At 35.3% G+C, this 23,023-nt stretch overlaps 1 protein-coding gene across 8 annotated transcripts in view; it reads right to left on the bottom strand.

Moving 5' to 3' along the window:
• Positions 1-23,023, bottom strand: part of PTPN13 (protein tyrosine phosphatase non-receptor type 13) — a 201,843-nt gene that overhangs the window by 120,264 nt on the left and 58,556 nt on the right. For all 8 annotated transcript variants that reach the window (XM_039250548.1, XM_039250552.1, XM_039250549.1 and 5 more), the window contains exons 3-4: positions 12,672-12,850; positions 732-797 (exon numbers count right to left, since the gene is read on the bottom strand). In XM_039250548.1, the coding sequence (XP_039106479.1) occupies positions 732-797; positions 12,672-12,850 (245 nt within the window). The remainder of the gene's footprint in view (positions 1-731; positions 798-12,671; positions 12,851-23,023) is intronic.

The following is a 23,023-nucleotide window of genomic DNA, read 5'->3' as shown; positions in this document are numbered from 1 at the left end:
TTTTTTTTTTTTAAAGTAGGCTTCATGCCCAGCATGGAGCCCAATGCAGAGCCCAGTGCAGGGCTTGAACGTAAGACCTGAGCTGAGATCAAGAGTTAGATGCTAAATCAGCTGAGCTACCCAGATCCTGAAATAAAGATATTTTTAAAGTTTCAATTACTATTTATTATTGTGTTCATATTGGTTCTTAAAGAGTCGGTTATTTTAGAAAATAAGGACTAGAAACAGTCCAATGGTCATTAGAGCCTAAGACTTCAGAGAATGTTGTTTTATTGGTATCTGTTGCCAAAGGCTTAGTGAAGTATGCTTTTGAAGTGACAAGAAAAAAAAAGTAATGAAGTAGAAACTCTACTTAGAGACCTATCATTTCTTTGCTTCTGCATCAAAAAAGGTTATCACTTTAGTTCAAGATTGAAATCATCAACACTTATAATCATTCTTATCAGTCATTTAGTTAGAAGAAATTACATAGACTTGCTACAATTTTTGAAGAAGTCACTACATTTCAGACTAAATTGCTGAAACCTGGATAGTTACTGCTATAAATTCTAAGAACATTCTAAGAACAATAATGTCTTTAGTATTTTATTATTTTCTTCTGAGAGTATGACATTAATGTGAACAGGATAGAAATTCTGGTATGCCTGACAATATGCTGTAAAACATATATAAATACAGGAAATAGCTTTCTAAAAAGGATGAAGTTGTACAGATGTGACAGTTTGACTTACCTGGCTCTGAGGCACTTCATGATCAGCTCCCCAATACAAAGTCATTCCAAGAGAATATATATGGATCTAGGGATAGAATTTTAAAAATAATTTTATGGTAAAATAAAATTTAAAACTTTTGCAAGTACTAAAAAAATTAGGAAGTATTGTATATTCATGAGTTTTTGTACTAAAGTATAACACATGATTTGAAAAAATCATTTCATATTTTGCATAAAAGTATGTAAGAACTTAAAGACTAGAAATGATCAGAACAAATTTCCATCTTTATTCCTTACCCTATCATCCATGAATAATTTTATTAGTTCTTATTTATTTTCAAGTTTCCTTATGCAAACTCACACAAATACTTATATTTCTTTTCCTTCCTTTTTTTAAGTAAAAGGTGAAAGATTTATTCAATCTAAGGAGAAACCAGAGTATTCTTCTTCTCTTTTTCTAAATTAAATAATCCCTATGACTACTGTGGGTCTTAAACTCCTGAACCCAAGATCAAGAGTCATGTGCTCTACAGACTGAGCCAGCGGGTGCCCCACAGATACATCTTTTAATTTCTCCCCTCATTATAAAATTTCAGAAAGTTTAAAATAACTCTGTACTTGCATTTTATATTAACAAGAGATATAGGTGATGTGATTTTGTACTTGCAAGTGTTTCTCTTGACTTGGTTCTCTGAGATTACGGAAAAAGGTGTAAATTATTTGTAATTTTGATACACATTTCTGAATTTTCCTACACAGAAGTTGTAGTATTTTGCATTTCTACCAGCAACAGAAGAGATTTTTTTTCCACAAGACTTGTCTATAGTATGTGCTACAAAGATCTAGATTTCTGCCAGTCTGAAATGGGAAAAAAAATCTCACTGAAAGTTGTTTTATTGTGCTCACTTTGGCAGCACATATACTAAAACTGAAAGTTGTTTTATTTCCCATTGAAGTTCTGATTAGCAGTTTTTTACTAAGAACGGATGGGGTAGTAGATGGAGAAAGAAGTTGGGTGAAAAAAGATTTTATTTACATTGTTTGCTTCTTAAAGATGAAAAAAAAATAACATTTTTTGACGACAGAAGTGATTCAACAGGGAAAACTGGAAGTACAGGAGACAGTGAGGTTGCTGGGAGAACATTGCTGAGTAAGTGGAAGAGGGTGAAAGGTTAAGGCACAAGGGAAGCAGTTGGCGTTACAGAGCACAAACAGTTCATCTGTAGTAAGGAGGCAGAGAATGTGGGGATTTAGGTGAGTAATCTGGTAGTGGGATCCCGGAAAAAGTTTCTCCTGACTGCTTCTACTTCTTTCCTGTGAGACAGGAAGCAAGATGAAAGTGAGGACAGTTAATCCTGTAAGTAATCATTTCCCATTTTCCCCTCCTGTGAGGAAATTCAGGGCTAAACTTTTAGCCCATCTCTATCAATACTGTGTAATCCTACTATGTGTATTGTTTTGCACCAATCTTATCCCAGCATCAGCTTATTTTCTTGCCTTTATTTTCACCTGTGCTCTTATTTTCTCACCTTTATTTTTTAATTCTGGAAACTCTCTAATCCTCTTTAGAAAAAGGTGAGGTATGTATGCACAAGTAAAACTGGCTCTTTATATCCTCACAGCACTTTAACCTTACTTCAATTTTGCCTCCTAAATTATTCCAAATCACAGATTAGAAAAGAACTTCTTTTCAAATATTTTCATAGCTCCCAACTTAAACAAAATCCCAATTCTTTATGATAATAAACAAGGCTTAGTCTGACTAGCCTCCACTTCCATTTTCTAGACAGATTTGTAAGTTCTCCTTCTGTAATACTCCTTCACCTATTACAACCTAAACATTTCAGCACTGCAAAATAATTTTCTGTTGGCCAAATAAATCCTTCTCTCAATTTTTCTTGAGTAGTTCTTTCTACCAAGAATTTTTCTTCATCTGTCAATAAAATTCCTAGACATGACTGATGGTCTAGAGATGTATGATATGCAAAATTTCCCAAACAGGATCTCTCTTACATGTACAGTTATATTTCATTTGCATGTCTAATGAAACAGTTAACTAATACTGCCTATAATATAGTTATGGTGTGTCCATGTTTGTCTTCCTGGAGGAAGTATTTTTAACATAGCTTAGAATACCTCCTAGCAACTAATGCAGAGCTTGTACACAGCAGATATTCAATTCATGCCTGCAGGACTTAATTAAATGTACATTAAGTTTAAGATAGCATAGTGCAGGCTATCTGCATATTTTAGTTTTGATTTCTTTTCAAAGAGCCTTGTAAGTGAACCCCTCGTATGCCAAAAATACTTCATGGCTTTAGCATAAAAAACTAATTACATATTCAAATATATTTCTTTTAACACATGACTATTGATTTGTGAGTCTCTGAGATGTTGTCAGTGCTTTAAGATTCTTTATTATATTTACTTATCAATATGCTAAATGAGTTACTATATATTAATGATTTTTATAAATGACTATATAAAGTTAGTAGCACAATTATTAAAATTAGGTTATAATACTGTACACCTGCTGATCACCTAGGTATATATTATAATGATTAATTTTGTGTCAACTTGAGTGGACCACAGGATGCCTAGATAGTTGGTCAAATATTCTGGGAATTTTTTTGAGAGTTTTTTGGATAAAATGAACACTTAATTAAGTAGACTGAGTAGAGTAAGCAGATTGCTCTTTCTAATATGGGTAGGCCTCATCCAATCATTTGAAGGCCTGAATAGAATAAAATGTTTTACCCATTCTGGAGAAATATAAAATATCTTTCTGTGTGACTGCCTTTGAACTAGGACATCAGCTTTTTATAAAAAAACTTTTTTAATGTTTATTTGAGTGAGTGAGAGAAAGAGAGAGAGTGAGTGAGCAAAGATGAGTGGGGGAGGGGAAGAGAGAGGGAGAGAGAGAGTCCCAAGCAGGCTCTGGCTGTCAGCACAGAGGGCTGGAACCCACAAACTGAGAGATCATGACCTGAGCTGAAATCAGGAATCAGACTCTTAACCAACTGAGTCACCTAGGAGCCCACCTTTTTTCTGGCCTTTGGACTTGAATTGAAGTATCAGCTCTTCCTGCATCTCAGGCCTGCTGGCTTTCAGACTGGAACTTACCATCAGTTATCCTAGTTCTCAGGCCTATGGCATTAGAAAGGACAAGCATGGCTAGACTTGGGAAGTGGACTTAAGAAATTCAGTTAATTAAGTGGATATGTGAAAAGAGAAGAGTCAGAGATAAAGACACAAAGAAAATATGTATGGACGGGAGGGCACTTGAGTGAGGTAGTTAATATAACTAATGGGGAACAAAATATGTTTTTGTCTTTACAGTTAGTTATAATGAGCTGGAATGTAAAGTCCATCAGTGGAACAACTTTGTCCTACTCACTATTCTATTCCAAGACCTTCAAGAGCACTTAACATATAACAGAAGTAGATAATAACACACTATAATAATAGTACTCTGTGAGGAGTACTATTCTAAGTGCTTTACTGGTACTATCTTATTTAACTTTCTAATAACCCCATGAAGCAAGTACTATCATCATCTCTTTATATAGAAATCACCTAAGGCATAGAACAGTAAGCAAGTTGCATGAGGTCACACATTTTTCAAGTAACAAAGCCAGAAATTTTACTCAGAACCCATATTTGATAAATATTTGTTGAAAAATAAAATGAGATAATAATGAAACAGTCATCACTGAGAAGGTTCAAAGAATACCCTCTACCTCTATACCCATTCTCTAAAGAGGAGACAGAAAGTTTTCAAAGCTTTGGCTCACTGATCATAAGACACTGGGTAAGATACTGCAGTCTGATATGCAGATCCCCGCCACCCAGTGATCTCTCTGAAGAAATAAGAGCCGCTTTATGTGTGCTACACAGCTCCTTTTAGCAAAACCCCTTGAGATTTTGTGGCTCCCCATTTAATAGCAGTAAAACATAAATATCTTTGGGCAAAAAAAAATCCTGAATTGTTTCTACTCACTCAACAGATTCTGAGCATCTCCTAAGTGGTGGGTATGGCATACAGCAATGGTTCTCCAACTTTGTTATGGATCAGAATCATCTGGTAAAACACAGATACAGGGTCCTACCTCTCTGGTCTCTGATTTAGTAGATTTGGTGTGGGGTCTGAAAATATTTTATTTATTTTTGAGCATGAGAGCATGAGTGGGGGAGAGAAAGAGAGAGAGGGGAACAGGAGATCTTAAGTGGGTTCTGTGCTGACAGCAGCATGCCTGATGCAGGGCTCAAACTCACAAACTGTGAGATTATGACCTGAGCCTATGTCGGACGCTCAACCAATTGAGCCACCCAGGTGCCCCTGAAAACTTGCTTTTCTAACAAGTTCCCATATGATGCTGATGCTGCTGGTTGGGAAACAACACTTTGAGAACCACCAGTAGAGAGCAGAGGGGATATAATAATGAGTAGGACAGACAGGACTCGTTCTATCTCAAACTTTCTACTTTGGTAAAAAGACAAGATAATGTGGTGAACAAGAGAGTACAATTAGGTATAAGATACAACTGTAGATCTACAGGAAAAGGTAGCCAGGCAATGAGGAGATGAGGGAAGAGCTGAGATGACCTGGAAGAGTATTCAGAGCTGACGGACAGTCATGTGCAAAGGCTAAGTAGAAAAAAAGCACTTAGCCCATCCAAGACATTGAAGTAAATCCAGAATGGCTGAGATATAAAGCTTGAGATAAAGACTGCTCAGAGAGAAGGCTGGTGCATATACCCTCAAAGGTCTTGGTCAGGAGTCTAAGTTTCTTCAAAGGAAATGCAGAATCTAAATAATTTTTTTAATGTTTATTTACTTTTGAGAGAGAGAGAGAGAAAGAGAGAGAATCCAAAGCAGGCTCTGCACTGACAGCAGAGAGCCTGACCTTGGGGCTCAAACCCACGAATCACAAGATTATGACCTGAGCTGAGGTTGGATGCTAATCAACTGAGCTCCCCAGGTGCCCTAAGAATCTGAAGAATTTTACACAGCAAAGGGATAATATAAAATATGGGTTTTCAAAAATGCACTGACTAGTTTAAATAATGAACTGGACAGAGACAAGACTGGAGGTAGGGAGATTATTAGAAAGTATTTGTAGCACTGGTCATTCATGATGGACTGGACAAGGAAGAAGCAGTGAAGACTAACAGAAATAGACAGATGGGAAAGATACTAAAGAATTAGAATCAACAGGAATTAATCACTGACTAGACTTAGGAGAGAGGGCCTGAAGTGAATGAAAAGTTAAGAATGACATCTTAGAGTTTTTCTTTTGCAAACCGGGGAAATAATGGTCCATTTATTTACAGGGAGCACACAAAAGAGGAGAAAGGTCTCAGTGTGTGAAAAAAATTAATTTAGTTTCAGATCTAGTGAGTCTGAGATGCCTGTGGACATTCAGGTAGAGGTATCTAATATGTGGCTGTATATTTAAAGAGCTTTGTGTTAAAGATACATAAACCTGAAGGGCACCTGGGTAGCTTAGTTGGTTGGGCATTCAACTTTGGCTTGGGTCATGATCTTGCAGTTAGGGGGTTTAAGACCTGCATCAGGCTCTGTGCTAACAGCTCAGAGCCTGGAGCCTGCTTCAGATTCTGTGTCTCCCTCTCTCTCCGCCCCTCCTCCACTTGCACTCTGTCTCTCTCTCTCTCTCTCTCTCTCTCTCTCTCTCTCTCAAAAAATGAATAAGGATTTAAAAAAATGACATACAAACTTGGGAGCTATCAGCAGATAGTCATGGAGTTTCAGCCTTTTACAAAGAATCTGATAAAAGCCAAGAGCTCTCTATCCAGAAAAATACATGTATTCATATTTTCTTGGCATATAATTAAAAAAATCTTAATAGCATCCTGAATCCATTCCTTTGACTTTGAAGGGTATCATGGGTTAAGATCCCAATATATAAAACAATTGTACAAATTTCCTTGGCCATAACTCTTCTTTTGTTTCAGTACTTCGTGGAAGGCAGTGCTCCTCCCACTCCAAATTATTTTGAAAGATCAAATCAGCAGGTTGGCATTTTCTAGTTTTAAAATTAACCTGTTCCCCTCTTGCCCATTGCCTTCTACATCTCATCACACTTGACATATTTCAGAAGTACACTCAGCTAGTTTCTGATATATACCCTACTAGCTTAACCTATCTGACAACTTATTTTACTCTAAGGACTATAAGGCTTGGAACATTCGTTTAAATATACTTCAAACCACGAGTATCTGGAGGAGACCCACTCATTTTAAACTAGCCGTAGGGTCTGCTGCAATGATATGTTTTAGAGTCTATTTTGGTTTCCTATGCCTCTCTTTCATGGTCTAAATTTCCATCACAAGAATTATTCAAGTATAAAAGATCCTATAGACTAATATGATAAAATTATGTTACCTGACAAGAGTAACAATGCCATTAGCTCTGAATAATGTATTATCATAAATTAGTTTATTAGCTAGAGGAAAATAGTATGTTGAAGTGATGATACTTTAAAAAGAACTGAATTTGTATAGAGCTCTGTACCTATCACAATCATAGCATCTGACACTTAAAAAGTTGTGCTACACGTATAGGAGGATTAGGAGGAACTTGACGGAGGACCAAGGGGGAGAAGAAGGGGGGAAATGGTGGGGGAAAGGGAGAGAGGCAAACCATGAGAGACTCTTGAATGCTGACAAAAACTGAGGACGGAGGGATGGGCATGGAGGAGGGCACTTGTGGGGATGAGCACTGAGTGTTATATGGAAACTAATTTGACAATAAACTATTTGTAAAAAAAAAAAGTTGTGCTACAAAATATAATGTTAAATTTACCATTTTAATCATTTTTAAGTGTACAGTTCAGCAGTGTTAGCATATTCACATTGTTGTATACCTGATCTCTCGAACTTTTTCATCTTGCAAAACTGAAACTCTATATATACTAAACACAAATTCCTCCTTCACCCTCTCATCAGCCTTGGGTAACTATGTTTCTAAGGTCTGACTAGTAGATATTTAACATGAGTATATCATAGAGTATTTGTCTTTTTGCGATTGGCTTATTCATTTAGCATAATGTCCAAAGGGTCACCCATGTTGTATCGTGTGATAGGATTTCCTTCTTTTAAAGGCTGCCTAATTTTCATTGGATGTATATGCCACATTTCCTTTTTTTTTTTTTAATGTTGTTTATTTTTCAGAGAATGAGAGACAGAGCATGAGCAGGGGAGGGGCAGAAAGAGAAGGAGACACAGAATCTGAAGCAGGCTCCAAGGTCTGAGCTGTCAGCACAGAGTACAACATAGTTCTCAAATTCATTGAACCACAAGATCATGACCTGAGCCAAAGTCAGACACTTAACAAACTGAGTCACCCATGCCACATTTACCCATGCCACATTTTCTTTATCCATTCATCCATCACTGGACATTTGAGTTGCTTCAACTTCCTGGGTATTAAGAATAATGCTGCAATGAACATGGGTATGCAAATATCTCTTCAAGATCTTGCTTTGAATTCCTTTGGATATATACCCAGAGGTGAGATTGTTGGATCACACAGGAAACTCCGTACTGTTTTCCACACTGGTTGCACCATTTTACATTTCTAAAAACAGTGCACAAATGTTCCACTTTCTCTGCATCCTTGTTAACACTATTTTCTGTTCTTTTGATAGTTGCTATCCTAGTGAGTGTGAAGTAGACATCTCCACAACCCCAGTGTTTAAAATTTTCAATTTAATTGTGTTACCACATATTGGATTCTGGTACTAGACAGTCCTGGAGTTTCTTCTTTAGTGATCTGCATAGTGTCTGTCACATAACAAGTATACTAGTCAAATTTATGGATGAATGAATAAACAAATGAGAAGGGAGACAAGAAAGAATGCATTAATAAGATTTAATATAGAGTAAGTATAGTATAACGTGGGTAAAGATATTTGGTCTTTTTATAAAAAAAGATTTAATTGATTTTTAATGCTTATTTATTTATTTTGAGACAGAGAGTAAGAGCATGTGCATGGGCAGGGAGAGGAGCATAGAGAAAGAAGAGAGAATTCCAAACATGTTCTGTGCTATCAGCGCAGAGCCCAACACGGGGCTCACTCCCACAAACTGTGAGATCATGACCTGAGCTGAAATCAAGAGTTGGAACACTTAACCTACTAAGTCATCTAGGTGCCCCTAAAGATTGTATTTTTAAGTAACCTCTATACCAAATGCGGGACTCCAACTTACAACCCCAAAAGCAAAAGTCACATAGTCTACCAACTGGGCCAGCAAGGCACTCCTGGTCTTTTTTGACAAGTTCAATTGAGGCTTTTGCTAAGGTTAGAGGAGCGAATTTCCAGTACTCTTCTTATAAAGATGACCCTTGATTTTCCAGAAGAACAGAAATAAGAGCCACAATTCCTGATATTTAGATTGCAAATTAGTGGCAATAAACACTTAAACTAAGATACCTTTAGTTTATCAGGGATATAGTACAAATCCCTGGAGCATATCAATACTCTTGAAGACAAATCACAACAAGAATTAAATTCAGCTTCCAATAGCATCAAACTGATTTCAAAAGAACTGCCAAATTAAGTACATCATGTATCATACAAGCAGGAAGTGAACAATTACCAAGTAAAACAGAAAAGCCAGAGGATCAAAAAGCTTAGTGTGACCTGTATAAACCTGTCTAGTTTCTAAGGACACATGTTATCTTGAAAAGTAAAACTTTACGGCAAATAAATGAAAGTGCGTATGTATGTATGTATGTATGTATGTATTTTAAAAATTTTTTCAATGTTTTTTATTAATTTCTGAGAGAGAGAGAGACAGTGTGAGCAGGAGAGGGTCAGAGAGAGAGGGAGATACAGAATCTGAAGCAGGCTCCAGGCTCTGAGCTAGCCATCAGCACAGAGCCCAACGTGGGGCTCGAACCCACGAACTGTGAGATCATGACCTGAGTCAAAGTCGGACGCTTAACCGACTGACCCACCCAGGTGCCCCGAAAGTGTGTATTTATAGAGCTGATAGTTGAGGTAAATTTTTTCATACAACTGTACATATATGTTTTACAAAACAAGTTCCATTGAATGAAGAGAATATTTTTATGCATCAAGATCTTACTAAGCACTTACTATTATTCACAATACAGACAATACTGTGCTACGCATTGAGTATTATTTTTAAAAAAGTTTTACATACCATCAATAGAAAGCATGTATTGAGTATTAGTGACATATTCTTAACTCATACAAGTTGTGAAATGCAGTTACCATCCTCTTTTTCAGTACGCCCCAACCCCATTAAAATCAGAATACTAGAATAGTGCTTTTGAATTTTAATTTTCATACCATAATGTCAAATTAGTAAGTTTCCATGAATTTATTGGCCATTACTGGTCAAATAAATGTAATTTCTTTTGCTCAACCTCCCCAAAAGAATACTAGAATATAAGACTACTCCTCTGACCTTCACTTTATACTTATACTGCAAACAGGAATGGGATCAAAAAACTTGCCTTTCATTTTCTTTATACTTAGAATTGCACTGGAGCTTTGGAGGCATGAGGTAAAACAGAAGTTCAAATTAGATTCACAAATAAATCAATTTTACTTTACCATAGTAATGGCAACAATCCCACACTCATCCCATCTCAGCACTGGCTCCTAAAACTTAGCCTACTTAACAGGGAGGCTTCAATCACTTTCTCAACCATGTGCTCTAACACTTGTACCTAAACACAAGGCAGTTTACTTGTTTGGGTATCCTGACATCACAGGGCAAAATGGGAAAGCCTTCAGCAAATTAGAAAGGCACTTGTGCACCTAAAATTTTTACTAAGCACTTTTTTCTTTTATTGTAGATTTTAAATGCCTTCCAGAAAGAATTCATGAGCAACTGTGCAAAACTTTTCATAATTTGAAACATCCCATTATAATTTAGTAGAAGTTTTTAAACCTAAGGCATCCATGGCTTTACTCTACTGCAGGGTTTCTTAATTTTTCTGAGATCCACTTGAGAGACTGATAAAGTTATGGATACCCTTCTCTGAAAGTGTTCAGACGCAAAACTTTGTTTGCCATTTGGTTTGTAGATATCCTGGAGCTCAATTAAGATCTAGAGTTCTCAAGTGTTAAATAATTTGCACACACACTATGCCTATTTCCAATGTTCTAGTTACTCTCTATCTTTTAAAAGTTTATTATTAAAAAATCACAGACAGAATGTACAGAAGGAATACATGCTATTTAAATAATAACAATAAATAACTATATATATGTTATTCAGCTTAATAAAACACTACTGGTACATTTGAACACCCTCATGATCTTTAACAATGACCAACACTCCCAAAACTCTTAAGCAATTCATGGAATAGATAAACCAGGTACATAAACCTAGATTTTATACCAAATCCATTCAGTCTTTTTTAGAAACACAATGGCTCAAATCAAGATGCCTTCTCCTAATCAATACACATGTGCGCATGCACACACACATACAAAAACACATGCTTTCTCCTTCTCTCTTTCCTTCTCTCTCCCTCTCTGAAAAGGGAAGTACTCAATGTTAGTGATAGAAAGATATATTAGTACAGTTCCTTATGAGAATTAGGCAATATATATCAAAATTTAAAATGCACATGCATTTTAAGTTTTACTACCAGGAAATTATTATGTTAATTTTTATATTTATGTGGAATAATGTAAGGGAAATGATATCCATATCCAGTTCTTAATTCTCCAAAGTTCCACATCTAAATTTTCACAGCCTGCTACATATAGCTACATAAGATATACATAGATATATATATGTATATATATATATATATATACATATATATATATATATATAATTTTTTTTCATAGCCTGTCAAGGCTATTTCATTTCTAATGAAATCAGATCTTCTGATGTCAATGCTATTGCCATCCTCAGACTGGATATTTCCATCATAAACTTTTCCTTCTTAATTGGTCCATGAAATGAATTGTCAAACTCTGAGTTTTGCTTCCATTGTATCCCTTTCATCCATGCCTTTATATTCCTAAGGCATTACATGATTTTTAGCACTTTCCCTAGATTATTAAAACTCTCTAGTTAGATTTTTATACAATTTTGTTATGTATGTATAGGTGTGTGTAATATGGATTTTGTATATTACATATATTCCTATATAATACAATTCCTATATAATCTTTCATCTTATCTAGTTATCCACACTTGTCAAACTTACCCTCTAAAATCACAAGTCACATCATATCACTCCTGAAAATATGCCTCAGAAGAAAGTCTCAAGTACTGGTATTCAAAGTCTTCTTTATTCTGATTTAATAGGCTCCTTCTCTTCAACCATAGCCTTCCAGGTACCTAATGCTCTAGCATAGCTGGTCTAACCAAACAATCCCTTATCATGGCAGACAATTTTTTACCTCTTATCATTGCATATGCCAACAACCTTGAGTGGAATGCTCACTTCTACTTATTTTAACTTTTCTAAATTCTACTCATTCTTCATAGCCCAACACAAATGCTACATTTTCTGTGATATCATTCTAAGCTAAAGATTAATTCCTCCTCTTCCAACATTCTAAAATAGTCTTCCCCTGTATATAGCATTTTTTTTAATCCACACATTACAGAGTATTTTTATACAGGATCAGTTCTCTAGTTATTTTTGCATCTTCCTCACAAGCACAGTTCTCTAAAAACAGGAGGCATTAAGTATTTTTAAACATGACTTAATAATGGCTCACCTTACTAATAAAAATATTGTTTCTTAGATCTATAAATTTTTATAAAACTATTCGTACACAAAATAAAAATTCACTTCTTGTAATACATGATCATTTAAAATTCAATGGCTTTTTTTCAGAGAGTTGAGGGAAGGTAACCCAGGGTCTTTTACTTTCCCTACCATCACCCAAAATATATAAAAAAACAAAATCAAGCTAAAAACACTTCATAGTTACCTTTTCAACATCTGAGAGAGAAGTTAGTGATTGGTTTTGAAGAACCTCTGGTGCAGTGAACGCGCGAAGATCCTGATTGGAAATATTTTCATCTGTAAATGACACACTACCAGATGGCAGCAACAGCAGAGACCACGGAGAAATGATGAAACCAAGGGCAGCAGGATCAGCTATGCTTACTGGTTTGTAACCACATAGAATGAAAAGAAAAAAGAAAACTGCTTAAAATTATAATCAAAGTGAATGAAGACCATTTAAATGACTATCCCGGCCTATTCATATATGTGTCCATGTGCAGTGACATACACCAAATCAAGATGCTACAAAGAGGGTGGGTTTCATGTATATACTGCCACTAGCATTCTAGCAACAATACCTTGGTCTGGCTTAATCTTTTAAAACTTAGATGGTAAACCTTAGACAGCAGAAATTGAGAATTTTCCTTGCTAGTCATAAGAATTAAATGTGGTTCAAAAACTTTACTGCAGTGAAACAAATGTGCATAAGGGTCAAGTAGTTCTTAAACTTTGGAGGGGATCAAGGATTCTTTTGACGATTTGGTGAAAAGTATTGTCTCTTTCTCAGGGAAATAGAAAATAAATACTACACTGTATACAAAAGAGATTCATGGATCTCTTTATAGTCCTTTTAAGGACCCTCTGCTAAGATTCTCTAATTTAGACTATACTGTTGTCAAACATGAAAAATAATTTCTTTGATCATTCATCAGATTTGAAGTTTAACTATAATGAAAGTCTCTTGTTTTGCATCAAAATGTATTTTTTTCTGAATTCTAATTTTTGTCTTGTTTGTATTTGTTCATTATTTCACTAGAACTTCAGGTAGCTACTATACTACCAAATGTGATCATTGGGGTCTCTAATATTTTTTTGTTTCAACGTTTGCCTGTATAGGTGTCTAAGAGCTCATGTTTAAGAGTATTTAAAAAAAAAAATTCCTTAAGAATGCCTGGGAGGCTCAGTCATTTGGGTTTCCAACTCTTGGTTTTGAATCAGGTCTTGATCCCATGGTCTTGGCATTAAGCCCAGCATGAAGGTCCACACTGAGCAGGAGGCCTGCTTAAGATTCTCTCCTTCCCTTCTCCCCTCTTGTACACTTTCTCTCTCCAAAATAAAGAAAAAAATTGAAAGTTTTTTTGAAAAAATAATTCCTTAGATTTTAGCAGGCCTTCTCCCCAAAGTAAAGGTATATATTAAGCTCAACAAAATATACTTATTAGAGGGAATTTTATTTTGTCCTCCCATTTTAAAAGGAAGTTAATAAAAGTTTTAAGGTAACTGCTATGTGAACTGGATCACAGACTCAAGAAACTGCTATAGAGAGTCACAAAAGACCTGTGCCTGCCAATGCCGCTATCACCCAATCTGAACAGGTTGTACTGATATCTAAGTCAGAAATTACCAGTGTTTATGGCACAGTTTGTTAAACATACTATAGTATCTATACTCTCCTGAAAACAACTTTTATTAGAACTGAATCATTCATCCTTTCTGACTTTTTAACCTCTACTTATAGTCAAGATTCTGACCATCAAAAGAAAATTAAATAAAAAGTAAACTATTAAAATTCATTCCTTTTTTTGAAGACTGAAAGGACAACTATATGTTCTCCTGTATTTTTCATTGAGTCTAAAACATGTCTTTAATAACTGTCAGGAGAGAAAAGTGTGCTTGAATGTATCCTTTGATCAGTCAGCACATCTTATGTTGCACCCACGCTGAGTTAAAGACCATGATCCTTACAGTCCAACCCAGTCACATATAACAGGCTACTAAAAACATGGCTTGTAATTCTTACGGTAAAATATGTTTTAATGAATCATCCAGCTGGTAAACCTAGGTATACTGTTGTCTTTCACAGCCACTTTACACATTTTCTGTTAAATGCTTCTTGTTGGATATTTCATGCACAAATATCACACAGTCAAACTAAAGAGAACTCAAACAAGGTGGAACAATATTTTCTTTGCCAAATGACGCTATCTGAAATACTGGTATTTTCCATGTCACAGATATTTATAAAACAGTCTACAATTAATTCCTTTCAAATTAGCAATAAAAGGGAATGAACACTATGAGACCAATAAGGAAGGCAACTCACTAGTATCTGGTATGATATACTGATGGCCTGGAACCACCTTAGTAACTGTAGGGGTGGTGTAGAACCTGTTAAAACCTGAATGTATTTTAAAGGGAGTGACAACAGCATTTCCTGACAAACTGGATGTGAAGCAAGAGAGAGAAGAATCAGGATGACTCCTAGATTTTGGCCTCAGTAATGGGAAGGATGGAGTGTCATCAACCGAGGTAGAGAAGATTGCAGGACGGCACAGGTTGAGAGATGGTGATAGGAATGGGATTTGCCATATTTAATATCTACTAGATCTGTATCAGGTAGGCAGGTGGATTTGGAATTTGGGAGAAAGGTCTGAACTGGACATACATTTGGGGAGTCACTGGCCTAATACACAGTATTTAAAATCTTGTGATTGGGTGATTTTTTTCCCCCACGTTGTTCTTCTTTTGGGCGTCTGTGCAAGCATGGTGCTATAATCTCCCTCTCACATTTCTTTCACTCATCACCCCCAATCACCACTCCTATATTTTAAATAATTCTTTTTTTATTAGCCTTTCCATACAGTTCCCCAGTTTCTAATCATAAAGCTAAGAGAGGAAGCTGGGATTCTAACTCTGGTATCTAACTTCTGTCAGCCCTATTTGGGGGATAGAATTATAATTTCTAGTGTATCTGTTACCACTTGAATTTGTAAATAATTGGAGACCACAGCTAACTCAAGAGGCATAAATGCCACTCAGAAATCTAAATGCTATGTTCTGTCCTAACATATCGGATACTGGTTTCCACTCAGACCAAAAAACAGCTTGCTACTCTCCTCCTTCTTATGCCAGACCATAGACTAACCCTATCCTTGACAGGGTAGCACAGAACAGAAACTGCAGAAGGTGAAAACAATCCATAATCGCTGAGCACTCTGAAATAAGAGATTTACTCATGAGCACAACAAATGTCAGCAAAACTACTGTTATTCTGTCAAGAATATTATATTTCAAATTGTACTTTGTACAACAGGTTAGTGTTTATTTTTACTGTATATCTAAAGTTTACCATTACTGTAAACACTATTCACGTTTAACTATAATTTTCTCAACATGACAAGTCATTTGCTCAGAGAGTCCACAATATCACTGGGAAGGTAAAATGTATTTATTTATAAATAAAAGACAGAAAGCATAAAGTATCTGAGAAAAAAGAATACAAAGTGAGTTTTATTTTTTTATTATTTTTAAAAATTTATTTCTGAGATAGAGAGAGAGACAGCATGAGCAGGGGAGGGTCAGAGAGAGAGGGAGACACAGAATACTAAGACAGGCTCCAGGCCCTGAGCTAGCTGTCAGCACAGAGCCCAACGCGGGGCTCGAACCCACGAGATTTGAGATCATGACCTGAGCCGAAGTAGGACACCCAACCAACTGAGCCACCCAGGCGCCCCACAAAGGGAGTTTTAGAGGACAGTATAATTACTCTAACTACAATGAAGAAAGAATTAATTTCTTTATTTTATATGTGGCTGTTTATTATGAGTAAGATTTGACCATGGTTAGGGTAGAAATTCCAAAGGAAAGAAACAGCCAAAGCAAAGACATGTGTTCAGGAAATTATAAAGTTTATACAAGGAACAGCAAGAACTTTGGGCAGAGAAATGGTGGAGAGCAGTGAGAAACAGAATTACTAAGGCTGGTCATATTCTTGCTTGTTAGAAAACACATACACATAAAGGAATGACATGGATATTTTCATTGTTTTCAAAAGTGATTTTTAAATGTCTTGCAATAAAACTAAAGCAGCTGCAGCAACACACTACAGTGTTGTCAAATACCCAAAACACACACATATGACATTTAAGTATTAGAGTCTTTAGAAAATAGTCAAAGTACAAAATATATTTTTCAATACCTATAAAGGGGTATGTAACCTTCAAGTGAGGAGATCTAGAGTACTGGTTGAAATGAGTGTAATTCACTGTCCTGGTCTAACTACAAGGAAAGAATTTAAAGCAAATGTATTCAAAATCCTTCACAGAATGATAACAAAAGAATATTTAAAACTGGAATTCCAGAAGCTTGTAATTTGATGTCTTATAATGCTTTAGTTGTATGATGATTATCCTCAAGAATGCTATTATTATGAAACAGTAAATCTGATGTGAACTGATTCCAGGAGTCAAATGATTCTATTTATAGACTTTTACCAACATTCCACAGAAAAAGTTGTTTAAACAGAATTTCAAGCAGCTAGAGGCAGAGTCAGAAATAAGCAAAAATCTGACATGCAGAGAAGCATCTTACATGGAGCTTCTTTCCAATGTTCCCTTAAACTAAAACCCATATCCACACTTTTTTCTTCCCCGAGGGAGCTTACTTTCTATTGTCCGCTTCTCTTTTTTTTTTTTTTTTTTTTTGCCTTCCAAGTACGGTATTAAAAGGGAAATGATCATAAATGGCAACACAGATGATAAGAGAACTAAATAAAAGTAACAGGAAATCATCTAAAGACTTAGAACAACACCATTTTGACCTGAAAAGCCCCTTTCCCTACTAAAGTACATATACAGAAATTGTAGTCCTACTATTCTGTATGTTCTATTAGAGTGACTGGCAAAAATCTAGGCAGAGGTCACTGCTCCAAACTCCAAAGAATTTGATGAAGTCACTCTGTAATACAGAATTCTCTAAAAAATTCAGTTCACGTGTGTATACAAATATAGACATTGCTAGATAAATCATTTGGTATAATGCACAAATAGAAAACATTAATTGGTTTAGAATTTTTGAATATTTTCTTGATTAGTAAAACTTTGTGATAAATTATTTAAGATTCACTGGAAAATAGTCTATCCTACAGATCAATTCCCAATTAAAAATTTGATACCTCATAAATTTTGTTAATACTTTTTAAAATCCAGTTTCTCTAATATGAATCAGGATAGAGCAACAATACTATTTTGAAAAAAATGTGTAAATAATGGGAATTAAGACATCTATATTGTGTACATTGATAATGATGGTGTCTTCAAAGACATTAATGTTTATATCATGTGTATATTCTTGATATAGCCAATTGTTCAACAGCATTTAATAAATGCCTATAAGCCTTTGGTCCTCAAGAATTTATATTCTGGTGTAATAGGTCCCAGACCTTGCTAATCATCAAAATCTCTAAACTCAACCAGAAAATTTAGAAACATACCAGACAACTGTCAGCTTCATTTCATTCCTTTTAATATCTGACTTTACTAATTTAGGATGTAGTCTTATTTAAGAGAGGAAGTATAGTATAATGGTTAGGAGTTCAGACTAAAGCCAGAATCCCTAGGTTAATATCTTAGGCTTGACATTTATATTTATACTGTGATATTAAATATGTTTCCTAGTCTCTCTGTGCCTCAGCTTCTTCATTTGAATAGGTAAGGTTGTTGTGAGGATTCATGGAAATAACCCTTAGAACTTTAACTGGCACATAGAAAGTACAATACAAAAGTAGTGGCTGTTATGCTCGTATTGGCAGCACATACACAAGAATGGTAGCTATTATTATTTAATAAGTCTTTTCTCTGAGGATACTAGATGTGGACAGTACATCTAATAAAAAGTCAGTATTTAAAGTTCATCTCAGAGTGCCTGGTTGACTCATTCAGTTGAGCGCCTGGCTTTGGCTCAGGTAATGGGATCTCATGGTTTGTGAGTTCGAGCCTTGGATTAGGCTCTGTGCTGACAGCTCAGACCTGGAGCCTGCTTCAGATTCTGTGTCTCCCTCTCTCTCTGCACCTCCTCTGCTCCTGCTCTGTCTCACTCTCTCAAAAATAAACATTAAAAAAATATTTTAAATCCTCAATCACCTATTAGCTTTTTTTTTCTCAAAAGGAAGAAAGGGCCTATATTAGAAGTGCTGTAAATTTCAGAAAAATAGAACAAAATTAGCTTTTTAGGATATTTTTGGCATCTCTTACTAGAAGTCATACTAGAAATGCAGATGATTTAAGGTACATGGTATCCTAAAATATTACTTTTTCTTTAGTTCCTTGGGGGAATCTACCTTCTATAGCTTCTATTTATTATATGGTATTCCTACTTAGCACAGATCTCAAATTTAGAAAAACTAGTTTAAAACTTTATAATCAATCCAGTTTGTACTTACTGAGTAAACTACTCATGTGAAATTGATTACCTTTAGGTATGACATGAATTATTAGATGATATTTGAATGTACACATATCAACTAAGGCATCAGTGTACAGTTTTAGAAATTTTTATGTGTAATAGCAGTTTACAGCATGCCAGTAAAAGGAAATTGAGCAGAAAGGTCCTCCTAACTGATGTATTTTTATGAGCTCTCTTCACTAGAAGAGGAAAGAAGATATTTTTCTTTCTTAATGATGACATTTACTCACACAAGTACACACATTCTTTTTTCTTCTTTTGGTCTTAAACACTAAACACATGTAAGCCACCTATCCAAACCACAACCACTGGAATCTTGGTGTGGCATCTGATCAATTAGGCTTCTAGTAGTTTTGTTTTGTTATGTACATGCAAGATTCTTGAGGTAATTCCAAACCATGCATCTTGTTAACAAAACACCAGTGAGATCTGATTTTAACAAAGATGGTATGTAGAGTCTATTAGCAAAACTTAAATTGGTTATGATTATTAGAGGCAACAGGGCTTATACGGCTAGACAATATGGATAGAAGGAAACTGGTCTTTAAGAATTTGCTCTCTTCTTCAGCAAACTTTCCTGGCCACCTGATCCAAACAGCATGGAAGAAATAGTACTCATTCCTATCAGATCTTTCATTCTTATCATATTCTGAGGACGCTGCCCACTTCATTCTTTTCATATATTAAGTTCTTCTTTTTTAATTTTCTTTTTGGTGTTCACCTTTTCCACCAACTTTCTTTATGCTCATCAATAAAACCTGCATACCCAGGGATCCTGGGTGGCTCAGTTGATTGAGATTCTGACTCTTGATTTTAGTTCAGGTCATGATCCTAGGGTTATGAGATCGAGCCCCAAGTCAGGCTCTGCACTGATAGTGTAGAGACTGTTTGGAATTCTTTCTCTCTGTCTCTCTCTCTTTCTCTCTCCCTCTGTCCCTCCCCTGCCTGCATGCTCTCTCAAAAAGTTTTAAAAAATTAAGAATACAAAAAATCCCCCGCATATCCAAAAATTATATGTCAAAATACTGAAAAAAAAATGCTTTTGTAATTGTTTTTACACATTTCGTCTAGAACATAAGTGGTTTAAGGATATGAACTATGAACTTCTTAATGTTCAAGTATAATGCTATTACAATAACATAATCGCAATACTTGAAAAAAATGAATTTGTTTACAATTCCAACTCCATACCACAGGTCTGCAATCTTTTTAAGGTGTCCTGATGCCCTACTCTGCTATGACAATAATTTATCAATTTACATTTTTCTGGTCACCCAAAAGGTTATATTGGAGCTTCATTACGGGAAAAGAAAAGAAAAACCCTCTAAAAAAAACCAATGTTTTCCTTAGAACTTTAAATTATTTACTGAGAGCTTACTCTGGATCTTTATTTTATTCTCCAGGCTTTATTATTTTCAGTTATTTTTTCCAACTATGATTCAAAGGAGGTATAATTTTTTGTTAATAGGAATATTGAAACAAACTCAAATTTATATGGTATCTGCCTTAGGAGGGTTGGGGTAAGTAAGCCTCCCGTCTCCTAAATCACAGGACTTTGGTGTGGATTCTGGAGGCAGGGCAAAGGACTCTAAGAGCTTCCTGGGGACTCGGGTATCCATAACAGGTGACCCGACACACACCCGAACTACTCTCCGTAACAGTCGATAAAGTGATTATGATGGCTCAGCCAAGTTGCTTCTTGTGCTTGCCCTATTTCTTTTCTTTTCTTTTTTTTTTAAAATATTTTTTATTATTTTTGAGAGTCAGAGAGAGACAACACGAGCAGGGGAGGCTCAGAAAGAGAGGGAGACACAGAATCCGAAGACAGGCTCCAGGCTCTGAGCTAGCTGTCAGCACAGAGCCTGATGCGGGGCTTGAACCCATGAGATGTGAGATCATGACCTGAGCCAAAGTCAGACGCTTAACCAACTGAGCCACCCAGGTGCCCCAGTGCTTGCCCCATTTCTATGTCGATTAACTGACAGTACGAACATCATGAGAGGACTCTGTATACCTTTATATTCTTCCCTAATGCTTAAAATTTTTTTCAGCTGTATGCCACAAGTGAGGTATTTTTCAAGAGATATGGCAATCAGAAAGAAAGTGTTAACAAGTTACTATTTATCCAAATTATGATAAAGTCACTTTGTATTAGAAAGGCAGAATGGCTGTCAGAAATAACTTGAGACTGGAAGTGAGACCTAAATAGTTCTTTTCTATTCATAAGGAAATACTGAATAAATGGCATCAAGCTGAAGAGCTCACTGACTGTGCATCTAAAATTGCTTTACCCACCTAATAAAATTATCTCTGTTTTTCTTTCTTGTTCCCAAAGTAAAGCAAACTACAAATGAATTTCCCATGCATTTTGTTTCTTCTTCAGCACTTTCTATAAATGCAGTGAGTACCTATGTTCTATCTCCTCAAAACCTTGCTGTAAGCATCCTGATCTCCTACCCTGTCTGATATATGTTAAGTGTCATTAAGCATACAGCTTGTACCTACTAAAGATCCTGGTACTCACAGCAATCTTTATTTCCCAAATGTCAAGAACAACAGTATTTCCTATATACATTATATTTTACTCTTCCTAAAGACAAATTTGTTTGAAAATGGTTTCCTTCTTAAAATACAAGAATCATACCCTATTTCACCACCTCATTCAAGTAGTTGTAAAAATGTTCATCTTGAAGTGTAAAGTCTGTTTAAAACCTTGATTATAATGCTCACTGACCAATTTTGAAACCAAGTACTAAGCTTCTTAAAGCACTGGCATTTCTACTGTCACCCAGCAACTTCATGACAGTCTCTGTAGATCACACAGTAGCTGCATTGTATTTTGCCATACTAAACTATAACGGAGGGCATTACCAACGGAAATTAATTTTATAGTAAAGGCCATAATACAATAGCAGGTTTTATTTTTTCTCCTCCTCAACACAAAGCTCCAAGTTCCTAAACATATCTTCTTCCTCTCCTGCCATCTACATAAAACTAGGGGGGAAATATTTTCAAAAATGAACTCAGCAATTTCTTTACTTTTGAAGACTTATAATTTATACAAAGACTATAAAACTAATAATATCAAGGGTGACTGGCATTTATTTTGTCTTTGGAGAACTGGATGAAAGGGTCAGTAAAGATTATTGAATATTTTCAGTTTCTAGAAGAAACGATTTCATTTACAAAAGGAAATATTAGGATACATTTCTTGTGGAAATGTTAAGAATGACTGATACACATCACCCCAAGAAGGTAAAAATCTTAACCTATTACTAAATGATATGAGACATAAAGTCCCCTTTTAATTTCTATATTTGAGAAAATAGAGAAGTAATTATAAAATGCTTTCTTTAAAAAGCTTAGTTATATAATGTTAAATCTTAGAATGTTGAGTAAAAGAAATCAGATACAAGAGTTTACACTGTATGATTCTATTTATATAATGTTTAAAATCAGGCAAAAATCTATCTATGTAACATGTCATAATAAAGATTATTCTTGGTAACCACGGATTATGTAGTAAAAGAAATAAACCTATACTTATATGACTAATTAATATACAACAAAGAAGGCAAGAATATAACAATTGGTAAGACTGTCTCCTCAACAACTGGTGCTGAGAAAATTGGACAGCTACGTGCAAAAGAATGAAACTGGACCCTTTTCTTACACCATACAGAAAAATAAATTCAAAACGGATTAAAGACCTAAATGTGAGAAGTGAACCATAAAAATCCTAGAAGAGAATGCAGGGAATAATTTCTCTGACATAGCTGTAGCAACATTATTATAAGTATTTTTTCCAAGACAAGGGAAACAAAAGCAAAAATAAACTATTGGGACTACATCAAAATAAAAAGCTTTTGCATAGAAAAGGAAGCTATCAACAAAGAAAAAGCCAATCTACTGCAAAGAAGGCACTTGCAAATGATATAACCAATAACAAGTTAATATCCAAAATATAAAAAGAAATTATACAACTCAACACCAAAGAAAACCAAACAATCTTATTAAAAAATGGACAGAGGACCTAAGAAGACATTTTCTCAAAGAAGACATACCGATGCCCAACAGACAAATGAAAAGATG

Source organism: Hyaena hyaena, unplaced genomic scaffold (assembly GCF_003009895.1).
Source record: "Hyaena hyaena isolate Hyena2069 unplaced genomic scaffold, ASM300989v1 scaffold_373, whole genome shotgun sequence".
Lineage (NCBI taxonomy): Eukaryota > Metazoa > Chordata > Mammalia > Carnivora > Hyaenidae > Hyaena > Hyaena hyaena.
Note: the sequence above shows the minus strand (reverse complement) of the source record. Positions and strands in the feature narration are given on the sequence as shown.